The sequence below is a fragment of the Camelus ferus genome, chromosome 2 (assembly GCF_009834535.1).
Source record: "Camelus ferus isolate YT-003-E chromosome 2, BCGSAC_Cfer_1.0, whole genome shotgun sequence".
Lineage (NCBI taxonomy): Eukaryota > Metazoa > Chordata > Mammalia > Artiodactyla > Camelidae > Camelus > Camelus ferus.
This window is the reverse complement of record NC_045697.1, coordinates 99,316,675-99,330,932: the sequence shown is the minus strand read 5'-3', so window position 1 is coordinate 99,330,932 and position 14,258 is coordinate 99,316,675. Positions and strand designations below refer to the sequence as shown.

The following is a 14,258-nucleotide window of genomic DNA, read 5'->3' as shown; positions in this document are numbered from 1 at the left end:
GTGTATGTGCGCTCGCACGCATGTGTTTATGTATCTGAAAAGACAGAGCAGCTCAAGGTTCAGGTTGTGGAATTCTGACAGCAACTACAAATCTCCGTGGAGCTTTTCCTACAGAAAGCTACTGAGTGAAGGAAGCTGCCACCAGGACGCACACATCTGCTCCCTACTGAAGTTTTCAGGGCTGCAGCTCTCATCACTTCTCAAACACATGCTAAATTTGCAGAGTAACATCTTTACTCTTGGAGGAGTGCGGAGCTTTCCTGTGAGTCAGGCAGATCTAACTCAAAAACATGAACACATCCTGCTTAGACCGTCACGACCCAGATGTCTAGAACACTTCCCAGAATTTCGCAGCAAGGTTTGCTGGTGTTTGATCAGGATAGGAGTCATCAGAGGCAGAAGAACACAGTAGGTGAGAACACATATTTGAGGGGCAGGCAGCACAAAGCAGGGCTCTGCTGTGTACCCTGGGACAAATGACTACCCTCTCTGAGCCCATTCCTCATCCATCATAGGGGTATTGTGAAGATTCACTAAGTGAATACAGATAAAGCATTTAGCTTGATCTTACATCCTAAGCTCTCAGCCAATTAGAATATCAAATAACAATAATATCTTGAAACATTTAGTAAGCAGTGAACCAAATTCTCTAATAAAGACTTGGAAGTTTAGAGTTTTCTACTGAAAACTATGTGAGGAGAATTTGAAAGTCATAGAAGCTAGGCATTTACAGAGATAACAGTCTCATTTTTAATGAGTAGTTAATAATTTCATGGAAACGCCCATTTGAACTATATGGAGCCTGTGAAAAAATTTTATTACTTCAGATATAAAGAGTACACGGGGTGGAAGAGTATAGCTCAGTGGTAGAGTGCACATCTAGCATGCACAAAGTCCTGAGTTCAATCCCCAGTACCTCCATTTAAAATAAATAAATAAATGCACCTAAGTACCTCTCCCGAAACAAACAAAATTTTTAATATATATTAAAAAAAGAGTACACAGAATTCCTGTGACTTGTGATGAGAATAGAATTTATTCATTCAATTGAGAGAAAGCCAAGAGCCTCTATGAACATTTATGTGTTTGGAAATACAGGGATGTGAGATCTTGGGACTGAAGCATTTCAAAACGTCCAGGGCATTGACTGCCACTGCTCCTGGTGTTTTTTGATCCATTCTAAATGTGTTGTTGTGGATTTAGTCGGTGCACTTTAGGCATAACTAAAGGATAAAAGCATGCCTAAAAATTCAGCCACACACAAAAAAGATTTAAAAGGCTTTTAAAGAGTTCCTTCCCTTGGTGGCTCACAGCTGGAATTGAGTGGGTATCCACCTTCCAAATACTGAAAAGAGGAACCACCACTCTCGTGTATACACACCGAAGACTACTTGGGAATAGAATTTTAAATCTGACTCATAGCAAAAAAGGAAAAAGATCATAGTCATTTCTAAAAATAAACTCAAAGTCTCCCAAAATGTTCTGAATGGTCCTGTTCCTTTGGGCTAGGGGCTCAGCAGTATCCAGCATCCCCTTGGGCCTCTCAGATGCTTACTAGGTGGCAAGGCCCATTTTAAGGTGATCCTTTTCTTCCTGGAGGCTTTCAGAACAGAGATTTTTGACTGACATCCCCTCCAGAGCCCCAGAATTTCCTACAGACTAGGTCCAGAGAAGCTGTATTCTGGGATGGTCACATGTAGAGGTTTTAGATTCTTGGCTCTCAGGGAAATGTGTGTGTTCATGTGTGTATTTTTAAATTCATGTGCCTTTCATTACATAATAAAATTGTTTTGTCTCTAAACTAATGTTAGGAGTGTGTAAGGCTGACGAGGCAGATTTCAGGAGTCGTGATAAACTTTCTCTTTTTCTTTTGTGTTGCTCTACTTTTCCTGTAGACCCCCTTAAAACAAACATATTCACCTTTTGACAATATATGTCACATGTGCTCACTTCCTGTTGTGGTCTTTGTTCTTGGGAATGAATCCATCCCTTTGCACCTGACACACAGGCATACAGCGCGCCCTCAGTTCATGAGGAATGAAAATTAAAGTAAGAATATGATGTGGAGGGAGAAAATGATCTAGGCTATGACCCTACTCAGAGAAACCTAAAATATAAAAAACAAACATTTTCATGTCAAATCTTGTAGAAATGCAAAAGGCTTCTGCAGAATTCTTGATAGTCTGAGCTTTGAAATATCTCAACTGAGAGCATTGTTTTTTTAGTCCTGTTTATGAGCTGTCCCAGAGTATGACCAATTAACTCGGAAGCATTTTATATTGACAATTGAGTTTGTGTGTATTTTTTTAACCAAACCAACAACTTCAGAATGTTGGAACTCCAAAAGAATTATGAGTCTAGATTAGAATTTCTGAAAACTAGGGACACTGGACCAACTACCTCAGAGGAATCTGAGGTTTTTGTTATCTTTCTTGTGTCATCAGCCTGTGTCCCAATCTGGGCCCCACCTTTAGTTACTAAATCAAACTGTGGAAGTGGGACCAAGAAATCTGCATTTTTAACAGCTTCCCAAGTCACTTTAAAGTTGGATAATCACTGGTCTAGAAAACTGAACCTTTAAATAAACCTCAAAAGATCCTTATTCTAAGGGTGCTTAAATCTCAAAGACAGTTCTGGAAATGTTTTGCACACTATTCATATTCTACTAATTAAAATATCTAGCACATGAGTATTCGGGGTCACTCATCAAATATATTAAATAAGCAAGTCAAATTTTTCCATATGTTCATATGCCTATTATCTGTTGGTAGAATGACAAGAAAATAACCACTTGAAAATTGATTCAGTGAATCATCTTCTGGTTTGACCAGAGCAGATCAAAATGACCAAAATATTTATTCTCTGCGAGCTTCTAAATTAGTTATAGCATCTGTAAGCTGAGATTCCAATTCGTCTTCAAGTCTTGAGAAGTAATTGTGTTTCTAATGTTTGGTGAAGGAAGTGCATTTGGTTGGAGAGGGTGCTTTGGCAGGTGAAAACCCCTTGAAACCTTTGTAAGGAAATTTAAAATTCAACTATGAAAATACCCAACATGTTGGGTTCACATGGTTGACAAAACATGTGACCTTGGTGATGTTATATAAAGTCTGAGTTTCAGTTTCACTCTGCTTCTCCATGATTCTCTTCATAATTCTCTCGAGTTGTTCTCAGCATAGGCTTCCTGGACCCTTAGAGTCCTCAAAACTATTAAGGAGGGGACAGTCTACCAGCCATTTCCAGCATTTTAAAATAGCCAAAACAAATTGTACATTTACTCAATTATCATTAAAACACTAGACAGGCCAACATTCTCAAGTGCCTGCTTGGGGATCTGTTACATAACCGAGTGTGGTTATTTGAGAAATCTTTTTAGTATTCATTCATTCGAACAATCACCTGAAGGAAAAGGAAACAGTTGTGATAGGATGTTAGGATGCCATGGGAGCACACAGAGGGGTCTCCAAGATTAGGAGGTATGGGGAGGGGCTGTTAAGAGAGACTGCATCGAACATACTGTTTCAACTGAATCCTGATGGACACATAGAATTGGTCAAGTGAAGAAGTTGGTGAGAGTATAACACATGCAAAGACTCAGAACAGTGTGTCCTGAGAGCTACAAATAATTACGTGTAGCTGAAGGTTTAGAGTTGATTGGTGTTGGAGGGCCAGTGGAGGGGAAGAAGTTTGGAGGTGAGAGCTAAGACCAGAGAGGTAAGCAGGGATGAGGACCAAGTTGTGCAGGGCTTGGGTGTGGGACTTTGGTGATGCTGAAGACAGCGGATAGCTCCGGAAGAGGGGGAGGAGTTCACATTTTATCAAGAAAACCACAGCCACGGTGCAGAGAATAGGTAGAAGAAAGAGTCAAGACTGGAGCAGAGAGGCTCGTCAGGAGCTGCTGCGGAAATCATGACAGAAGTGTTGATTATCTGAACTGAGGTGCTGGGTTGGGTTGGAAGGATGAGAATGAAATCCATTCATAATGAGAACAGATAGCCTTTGAGGTTTAACTGAGTATGGGTGGTGGGGAGAGGGTGGAATCAAGGATGATTCCTGAAAACAGTCTGAAAGAACATGACCATGATGAGCATTGGAGCCCAGGGCCATTGATGAAGGCAGGACTTCACCGTCTGCATGAGGGGAAATTGTGGGCTATGTAGTCAGACCTGAGTCTGAATTTGAATCCAGGTTGAGCCACCCCATCCCACTCCCAGCTCTGTTATCTGAGGCTTAATCTCACTATGCCTAAATTTCCTCCTCTGTAAGGTGGTTATAATAAAACCTACCCACCTTTTAGAATCAGTAAGAGTAAGAGACAGGAATCTTGATAGTTATCCCAATATCTTCCATCCTAAAATCTTCATTATTTTAATAGTAGGATCATCATCTTCATTCCAAGCTCCCTGATCCTGCCCAATTTTATGCAAAGTCACGGAGAAGGCAATAAGAGCTTTTTATTTTTAACTTTACTAAAACTGCTAAAAATCTAAAGGAAAAACGAGTATCTTGATTATGGACACACTGGCCCAGGGGACCCCTTGGACTCTATTGGGGATGGGGCCCTTCTGTGTCGGCAGAGACCTACTCACCTTAGCCACGTTCCTCCTTGCTATGGGTGTCGTCCACCCCTCCCCACTCCACCTCCTCCAAAATACTGCCCTTTCCTCTGTAGAACCATCAGACCAGCACATGACCTGCCCCAGAGGTTTGCTAAGAGGATAAAATAATGATTCTGTGTGAAAGTACTTTATTACCCCAAAGGCACAGCTCTTCTTATTACTACTGGTCTGGGTGTCATATCACCCCTCCCAAACCATTGTGTCTCTACTTGCCTCACATGTTGTTTCTGCCTCTCAGCCAGTCTCTCTGTCTCTGTCTCTGTCTCTGTCTCTCTCTCACACACACACACACTCACCCAACAGTTCACAGAAACACAAGCCATCAAGCCATACGGTAGAGGAGAGACTCACGCTGGAGCTACTGTGCAGGAGGGATTGTTTCCTTCAGAGCCCTTGACACAGGAGAGCTGCCCCCATTGTCACAGGCAGTGTATGCGCAGCAGACTTAAGCTCCGGGCCCACAGCGTCCCTTAATGGGAGAAAACATTTATATGTGATGGTAATGATACCAGAACAAGGAAGCTAATGCTCGGTCAAGAGTTCCTGTGACTCTTCCACGAAAGCACAAATCATACTAAGAGGCTCCAGCTTTGTGAGGCAGGAAGGCCAGGGACTTCCTAGAATAAGGCCATTTGGGAAGAGACCCTGACGGGAGTCCTTGGGAGGATGGAGAGTCCCAAGGACATTTCCCGTGCAATCAGCCTTTCTCTGCTCACTGAGCAGAGTGCTGGCGAGTTACTCCACCTTCTCCCCTTTTCCCGCCCACCCTCCTCCTCTCTCCCAGGAGGGACATAGGAGAAAGTTAGATTCTCAGACCACCTTGCCATCTAGCAAAGGAGGATGGGACACGGGAGGGATGCTAAGATTGCTCTGCTATTTTGGACACAAACAGAAACTATAACAGGGCTTCAGTGTGCCTTCAGTGATGTCGTTCTTGTATTCCCAGTGCTGACATGTTAAATATATGTCAAGATTGGGGTTAAAAGGGCCAGCAGTGGAGAACTCTCAGCCCTCAAGGAAAAGGAAGCAGTCAGTAGCTCCATTCAGGTCGCAGCCTGGAAGTAGATTTGCTTTGAGCCTCAACAATCCAGTCTGTTGTACAATCTAGGACACGAATGCATTAGCACTTGGACTCAGACTTGAATTGCAAATATGATTTTTGTTGTTCATATTTAAAAAACCACGCAAGATGCTTGGAAAACATTAGGCTTTTGCAGGCTAGGGAACAGAAATATGATCACTTTATCTATTTGTATTTTAGAGATCCAGAAACTCATCTATCTTGGGTACAGTGTGACTATTGGTGTCACTGTATTTTAAAAATAGAGTAAGCTAAGGCTTAGTTGGTGCTTACTAGATCCCAGGCCTGAAGCTAAGTGCTTTCCGTGCTATTTCATTTAAGTTCATCCTCACAGTAACTGTATGAGCTAGATATTGTTAACCCATTTTGCAGATAAGGAACCAAAGCTTAAGAGAGTTTAAATACATTTTCCAGGATTCATTCATTCAACATGTATTTATCGAGTGTCTACTGTGAGCTACTAGGGGACCAGTAGTGAAAAAAACAGAAAAATCCCTACCTTCATGTAAATAACTATCTACTGGATGGTGTCGTAGCTAACATTTATTAAGCATCAGACAGCATTTATATGTATTAACCCTTAGGTGGGGGGTCTGGGTTTGAACTCAGGCCTCCTAGCCCCAGGGCTGTCCGCCTGTGTCTGGGTTCCTGCTCTGTACTGCCTCACCCATGGAGGCCTGCTCTGTGGGTAAGAGGTGGGACTTGGGGTTCCCAGTCAGACCTGTCTGTCTCCATGGTCTTGGCCACCACTGTTTTCCAGAAGAACAAATAGAGCATTGTCTTTCTCCATCTCTGCCCCATCCATTTCACGACCTGGAACAGAGTTGTGGATTTGTACTTTATAAAATAAAGTCGGGTTCATTTTTAAGACAAGTGCTTACTTTTTTAAGGTTAACATCCCTTCAGGAGGTGCCAAGGGCCCCAAACCTTATTTCCTTTAGACCCTGAAGCTGTGATATCTGAACTTGCCACTGTGTGTTGGAGCTACATTCAAGTATCTGCCGTACCTATGATCAGAACCACAGTTTCCTGGTTTATTCAATAAATAAGGTAATTTTCTAGCAGTTTTTACCTAATAGGATGGATTGAGCCAGTATCTTCTTTGAAGTCAAATTCCAGTGTGTCCTGGCTAGAGCCTTGTTTTCAGCAATTCAGGGGCTTCTGCCAAGTGACTGCAGAATGTTTGGTGTTGTGATTAAAAATATAAGATTTAGGAACAAGGGTTAGACTGGGTCTTTACTTAAGGACCTTTTCTGTTTAGTTTTGAAATAGAATGCTCGACTTATGAGAGGATAGCAGTAAATCCCCCACGTCATCTCCGGATTGGGTTTACTGTATGTAGGGCTCTTCCGGAGCCTTAGCAGGTCTGCGTGTGAGTGCGGAAGTGCAGGGTCAGAGGGAGCCCGCGCCTCTCTTCCGCGCTCTGTGATACGCAGCACATCTGCCAAGAATAGGTGAGTGCACGAGTAGGGGGCTGTTCTGCCTCCCCTTCCCACCATGTCACTCTACCCTGTGCCTTCAACTCTGTAAAGCTGCTGAAACCTCCATCTAACCCAACCTCGTCTTCCCTTTGTCACCATCCAGCAAGCAGTTCATCAGGACCTCCCCTATGTCAACCTCTTTCAACTGGGGCCCTAGGAATTAGCCCTTTCTGAAAGAAAGGAAGGGGGCAGACAGATGAATTAGGTTTGGACTTAATAGATCCATAGTGTTAGCAAGACTTTTCTTAACTGGACTTTTAAGATGAGTCCATTTAAGTGGGCACAACACTCTCCAGGGTTAGAGATCCCATTACCAGGAATGTAGAATCTCAAAGTCAGGCATTCCCTGTGGTCAGTGGAGTTGCCTCCTGCTCTGATCCAAACTCACCTCCTTCAGCCTCTGTGAATTAGACAATAGAATCATTCAGTTTTCCACCATCTATTAACCAGTGCTAGGAACCTGAACACTGGATGCAGCCCTGGATACACAGTAAGCAAGTCAGCCATAGCCCCTGCCACCTTAGAGCTTGCTAAACAGACACTTAAGCAGTTGCCCCAAAGGATGGCAGAAGCTATGATGGGGAAGTTGATGTTGCTTGGAAAAACTTACTCCAAGATTTCTAACCCAGTGTAGGTGGGGCAGAGGAGGTGCCTAATGGAGTTGGTTTGGGGAAAGGATGTGAGTTGAAAGGAGATTTCCTAGAGGAAGTGAAATCTAAGATACAACCTGGAGGATGAGTAGCTGTTACCAGGGGAGGGGGAGAGGGAGGGAGACGAGTATGTTCCAAGGAAAGAAAACAACATTACAGTGGCATAGAGGCAGAAGGAAGCTTAGCACATTTAAGAAACTGAAGGAGTTTCAGGAGAGTTGATAGAAAATGTTTGGCAGGGCCTGGGGAGTTGATGCTCAGCAGAGAGGCATGAAAATGAGCCTAGAATGATGAACAGGAGCCAGGTGAAGTAGTTTGGATCTTAATCTAAAGACAGTGGAAATCATTGCATGGTTATAAACAGGAAGGGTAATAACATATAGATAAATACATATCTATTATTGAAGTATAATTGATTTATAGTATATTATTTTCAGGTATACAGCATAGTGATTCAGTATTTTTACAGATTATAATCCATGAAAAATTATTATAAGATAATGGCTGTATCTATTTATATATATAAAATAGCTAAAATAGCTTATCTATTTTATATATTGTAGTTTGTATCTCTTAATCACATACCCCTAATTTGCCCCTCCCTCCTTCCCTCTCCCCATTAGTAACCACTAGTTTGTCTTCTATGTCTGTGAGTCTGTTTTGCATATATTTCATTTGTATTATTTTTTTAGATTTCACATATAAGTGATAATATACAGTATTTGTCTTTCTCTGACTTATTTCACAAAGCATAATATTGTTTAGGTCCAATAACATTGCTACAAATGACAAGGTTTCATTCATTTTTATGGCTGAATAATGTTTCATTTTGTGTGTGTGTGTGTATATACATATATACATATACAACATCTTCTTAATCCATTCATCTATTAATGGGCATTTGGGTTGCTTCCATAGCTTGGCTACTATAAATAGTACTGCTGTGAACATTGGTTGGGGGGAGGTATCTTTTTGAATTAGTGTTTTCATTTTTTCTGGATATATACCCAGGAGTGGAATTGCTGGATCATATGGTAGTTCTATTTTTAGTTCTTTGAGGAACCTCCATACTATTTTCCATAGTGGCTCCACCAATTTACAGTTCCACCAAGAGTCTACAAGAGTTCCCTTTTCTCCACATCTTCTCCAACATTTGTTATTCATAGACTTTTTGATAATAGCCATTCTGACAAGTATGAGGTGATATCTTATTGTGGCTTTGATTTGCATTTCTATAATAATTAGTGATGTTGCGCATCTTTTCAGGTGCCCATCAGCCATTTGTATGCCTTCTTTGGAAAATTTCTATTCAGGTCTCCTGCTTATTTTTTGATTATGTTGTTTGTTTTTTTGATACTGAGTTGTGTACACTGTTTACATATTTTGGATACTAACCCTTTGTCAGTCATATCATTTACAAATATTTTCTCCTAATTTTGTAGGTTGTCTTTTCATTGTTTCAGTGGTTTATTTTGCTGTGCAAAAACCTTTAAGTTTAATTAGGTCCCATGTGTTTATTTTTGCTTTTATTTCTTTTGCCTAGGAGACACATACAAAAATTACTATGATTTATGTCAAAGAGTGCTCTGTCTATATTCTCTTCTAGGAGATTTATGGTTTCAGGTCTTACATTTAGGTCTTTAATCCATTTTAAGTTTATTTTTGCATATAATGTGAGGAAATGCTCTAATGTCAATGTTTTACATGCAGCTGACCAGTTTTCCCAGCACCACTTGTTGAAGAGACTGTCTTTTCTCCCTTGTGTAGTCTTACCTCCTTTGTCATAAATTGACCATGGGTGCATGGGTTTATTCTTGGGCTCTCTATTCTGTTCCACTGATCCTATGTGTCGGTACCATGCTGTTTTGAATACTGTAGCTTTGTAGTGTAGTCTAAATTCTGGGAGAGTGATGCCTCCAGCTCTGTTCTTTTTTTTTCAAAATTGCTTTAGCAATTTTGGGTCTTTTATGGTTCCGTGTGAATTTTAGGATTTGTTCTAGTTCTGTGAAAAATGTCATGGGTATTTTGATGGGGATTGCATTAAATCTATAGATTGCTTTGGGCAGTATGGCCATTTTAACAATATTAATTCTTCTAATCCAAGAGCATAGGATATCTTTGTGTTTATTTGGACCATCTTCAATTTCAGGAAGGGCAATATAATTTTTGAAGGAGGTGGCCGTACAGAGAATAGATTGATAGAGAGCAAAACAATGACTAAAATAGATAGAGAGTGAATGGATGGATGAGTGGAGGCAAGGCAGAGACCTTTTAGAAGACTGCTGCAACAATCTAGCAAGAGACAAGATTGCCCTGGACTAGGATGGTAGCAGTGAGGTTGGAGATAAGCAGGCATATGAGAGAATGTTTTGGATGCAGAATCCATATGATGTGGTGATTGTGATGTGAGACATTTCAAGAAGAATGCTTAGGTTTCCATTTTGGGTAACCAGGCAGATCCTGAGAGAGGGACAATTGGTGAAAAGATAATTAGCTCAAAGTTGAGACATGTTGAGTTTTAGATGCCCGTGAAACATCAAGGGAAGAGAATGGCAGAGTTAGTGGAACTCAGCAGGGAAGGCTGGGCTGGGCATGTTGTTGTGGGTGCATCAGCCTCAAGAAGGTAGTTAAAGCTGTTGTAATGGATGAAATCATCTAGGCAGGCATGTAGAGTGGGCAGGGGAAAAATGCTGAAGACCAAATGATGAAGAATCCCATCATTTAGGGGAACAAAAGAGGAATACATGAGAGAGAGCGAGTGCAGATGGAGAGAAAGAAGGAAATCTAGGAAAGTGGGATATCATTGAAACCAATTATCATTGAAACCAGTGGAAGTGTGCTTTTATTTTATTTTAATATATTTTTATGGAAGTACATTCAGTTTACAATGTTGTGTCAATTTCTGGTGTACAATACTTCAGTCACGTAGGAACATAAATACAGTTGTTTAGAACAGAGCAGGCTACTGTATCACTAAGTGCTGGGAGGTCAAGTAAAATATGAACCAAAAGGAAATTTCAGGTTCCATTAACCATTAATCTTCATTTCTATGCTATTCAGTAAATGTGTTAAATTCTATATTCTTAGAGGATTTTTAGTGTTCTTTAGAATATTGTTGATTTAATTTCTTGATGTTCTCAATTAAGATGTGACAAGAATTTAAGATAGATATTAACATCTTTCTTAAATATGACACATTTTGGTCCACATCTCATGGTTGTATTCATTTGGAAAATAATAATAGATGATTCTCCCCTATAAGAGAAGTATTGCCTTAACTGATTTTTTTCCTTTGTTCCACCCTCGAATCTTTAGTTGCTTTCTATCTCTTAGCCATGCGAGTTCTGCTTTTGGATAAAATCTTTTCCTATAGAGTTTGAATTGAAGCCCAGCCAACTTTGAAATTTGAAGTGTAACTTTCTGATGTGTTCTAAACCACTTAAAAATTAGTTCATAGCCATGCACACAACCATGCTTAAAGAGTAAACTATGCCTTGGAAGTTTAGTCATTCTTTTCCATTTCTTTTCCAGCTCCAGGAGACTGTGAAAAGGAAGTTGGAAGGAGCCCGATCACCACTTAATGGAGACCAGCAGAATGGTGCTTGCGATGGGAGTTTTTCTCCAACTAGCAAGCGAATACGAAAGGACATTCCTACGGGGCTGGAAACCATCAACAGCTTGCCCAACATGCCACTGCCTTCAGCTTCTCCTCTTCACCAACTTGACCTGAAGCCTTCTTTGCCCTTGCAGAATAGTGGGACGCACACTCCTGGGCTTCTGGAAGATCTCAGTAAGAATGGGAGGCTCCCAGAGATTAAACTTCCTGTTAATGGTTGTAGTGACCTGGAGGATAGCTTCACCATCTTGCAGAGCAAGGACCTCAAACAAGAACCTCTAGATGACCCTACTTGCATAGACACATCAGAAACATCTCTTTCAAATCAGAACAAGCTGTTCTCGGACATTAACCTGAATGATCAGGAGTGGCAAGAACTGATAGATGAACTGGCCAACACGGTTCCTGAAGATGACATACAGGACCTGTTCAACGAAGACTTTGAAGAGAAGAAGGAGCCAGAATTCTCACAGCCAGCGACGGAGACCCCCCTGTCCCAGGAGAGCACCAGCGTGAAGAGTGACCCATGTCACTCTCCTTTCACACATGTTTCCATGGGGTCTCCCCAGGCCAGGCCGTCTTCTTCTGGTCCTCCCTTTTCTACTGTCTCCACGGCCACCAGTTTACCTTCTGTTGCCAGCACTCCCGCAGCTCCAAACCCCGCCAGCTCACCGGCAAACTGTGCAGTCCAGTCCCCTCAAACTCCAAACCAAGCCCATACTCCAAGCCAAGCTCCCCCTCGGCCAGGAAATGGTTATCTCCTTAATCCGGCGGCAGCAGTGACGGGGGCTGGTTCGGGGTCGGGCCCCGTGGCCGGGCCTGGCTCCGACCTGTCGCCAGCAGAGCAGCTCAAGCAGATGGCGGCGCAGCAACAGCAAAGGGCCAAACTCATGCAGCAGAAGCAGCAGCAGCAGCAGCAGCAGCACTCAAATCAGACGTCAAGTTGGTCTCCCTTAGGGCCTCCCTCCAGTCCATACGGGGCAGCTTTCACTGCGGAAAAACCAAATAGCCCGCTGATGTACCCCCAAGCCTTTAACAACCAAAACCCCATAGTGCCTCCAATGGCAAACAACCTGCAGAAGACGACAATGAATAACTACCTCCCTCAGAACCACATGAATATGCTCAATCAGCAGCCAAATAACTTGGGTACAAACTCCTTAAACAAACAGCACAATATTCTGACTTATGGCAACACTAAGCCTCTGACCCATTTTAACGCAGACTTGAGTCAGAGGATGACACCACCGATGGCCAACCCCAGCAAAACCCCCCTGATGCCCTACATCCAGCCGCCGCCGCCGCCGCCGCAGCCGCAGCAGCAGCCACCCCCGCAGCTCCAGGCCCCCAGGGCCCACCTGAGTGAGGACCAGAAACGCATGCTTCTCATGAAGCAGAAGGGAGTGATGAGCCAGCCCATGGCTTACCCGGCACTTCCATCCCACGGTCAGGTAAGTGTGAAAGCGGAACACACTTGAGCAGTTCTCGCGGTGCGTTTCAAGATTGTCGGTGTGTGATGCACTCCAGGCTTCAGCGATACGAGGCTTAATTACCTGCAGAAATCCTTCCTACACATCCTCATGTAGTTGCCAGGTTTGTTCGGGGGGTTTTTTGTCCTTTTTTCTAAGAGACAGAAAAAGTGGCACAGTAGACTTTCTTGTATTTGAATGCCTAGGAACCAAACTCCTTTTATTCCGAGCAGCAGAAAAGAAACCACAAATTACATAAAAGTCTCATTCTAGGAAGGCAGGCTGTAGAGGCGACATGACAGAACATGGGGAGCTTCCTGTACCTTCTCTCCTAGGTCAATCGGTCCTGGGCTGGGGTGGTAGGAAGGTCAGAGCATTTAGGGATCTCTGCCAACAGTCTTACAAGGTCCTGAAAAAGCCTCCATCTAACTGAATTATGAATCATGAAAATTTGGATTCTTGGTATTCAAAGGTGGGAGAGTTTTCTGTATTTTCAAAGTGAAGTTGAAGAATAGCTTTTTGTCTGACTGCGTGGTGTTTCAACACTGGTTGGTGAACTGGAAATTAGAAGCTGTCTCAACCTCATGGCTTGAGGGTGCAGTAAAACCTCTCCAAATCATTCGGCTGTGATTCAGGAGAATGTAATGATGAGTATCTCTTAGTGCTGTATCAAAATAGTCTTTTTCCCCACTGTCTTTCGTCATGTCATCCCAGTGTAGGGGTGGAGGGCTCTCAGGGATCCGTGGTGAAAATAAGTGGCAACCAGTAGAGAGTGAATGCTCATTGACAAGCATTGGCCCTCCTCGCCCTGACCAGTGTGCCACACAGCCAGAGCTCCTTTAACACTTTATCTGCCTGCAAGGAAAGGGGAAATGGGGAAATGCGCCACCTGTTCTACTGACCTGACCTGACGTGGGTGAATTCAGGAGCCATCATTTTACTGCCAGTTGCTGTCAATTGTGGGGGCACAGTTCTGTGCCTCAGTCCTCTCAGGATGCGTTGCAGTTGGAGATTTTGCAGAAAAGTCTCTGCTTTAGGGACCCTCGTGTGCAAACAGGTTCTAACTAGTGCTTGACTGGTCAGCCACAGTGGGATGCATGAGAAACACCGCAAAGTAATGCAGGGAGATCTTGCATCACCGGATGCTGTTTGCATCATATGTCCTGGTGTGCCCGCCCCACTCCCACCCCACCTCCCCAAGCTTGATGCCGGCTGCAGGGCTGGAGATGGTGCTGGCCTGCAGAGACAGGCCTGGACTCTGTGGCTTGATTCTTGTCCTTCACAGCGCTTCCAACCCCAAAACCTCACAGTGGTTTCTTGTCTGCACATGCCAACCAGCTCTAAA

At 42.9% G+C, this 14,258-nt stretch overlaps 1 protein-coding gene across 4 annotated transcripts in view; it reads left to right on the top strand.

Moving 5' to 3' along the window:
• The window catches only part of MAML3 (mastermind like transcriptional coactivator 3), a 391,314-nt gene that overhangs the window by 223,238 nt on the left and 153,818 nt on the right, over positions 1–14,258 (top strand). For all 4 annotated transcript variants that reach the window (XM_032463842.1, XM_032463840.1, XM_032463849.1 and 1 more), the window contains exon 2: positions 11,360–12,895. In XM_032463842.1, coding sequence (XP_032319733.1) covers positions 11,360–12,895 — 1,536 coding nt within the window. The remainder of the gene's footprint in view (positions 1–11,359; positions 12,896–14,258) is intronic.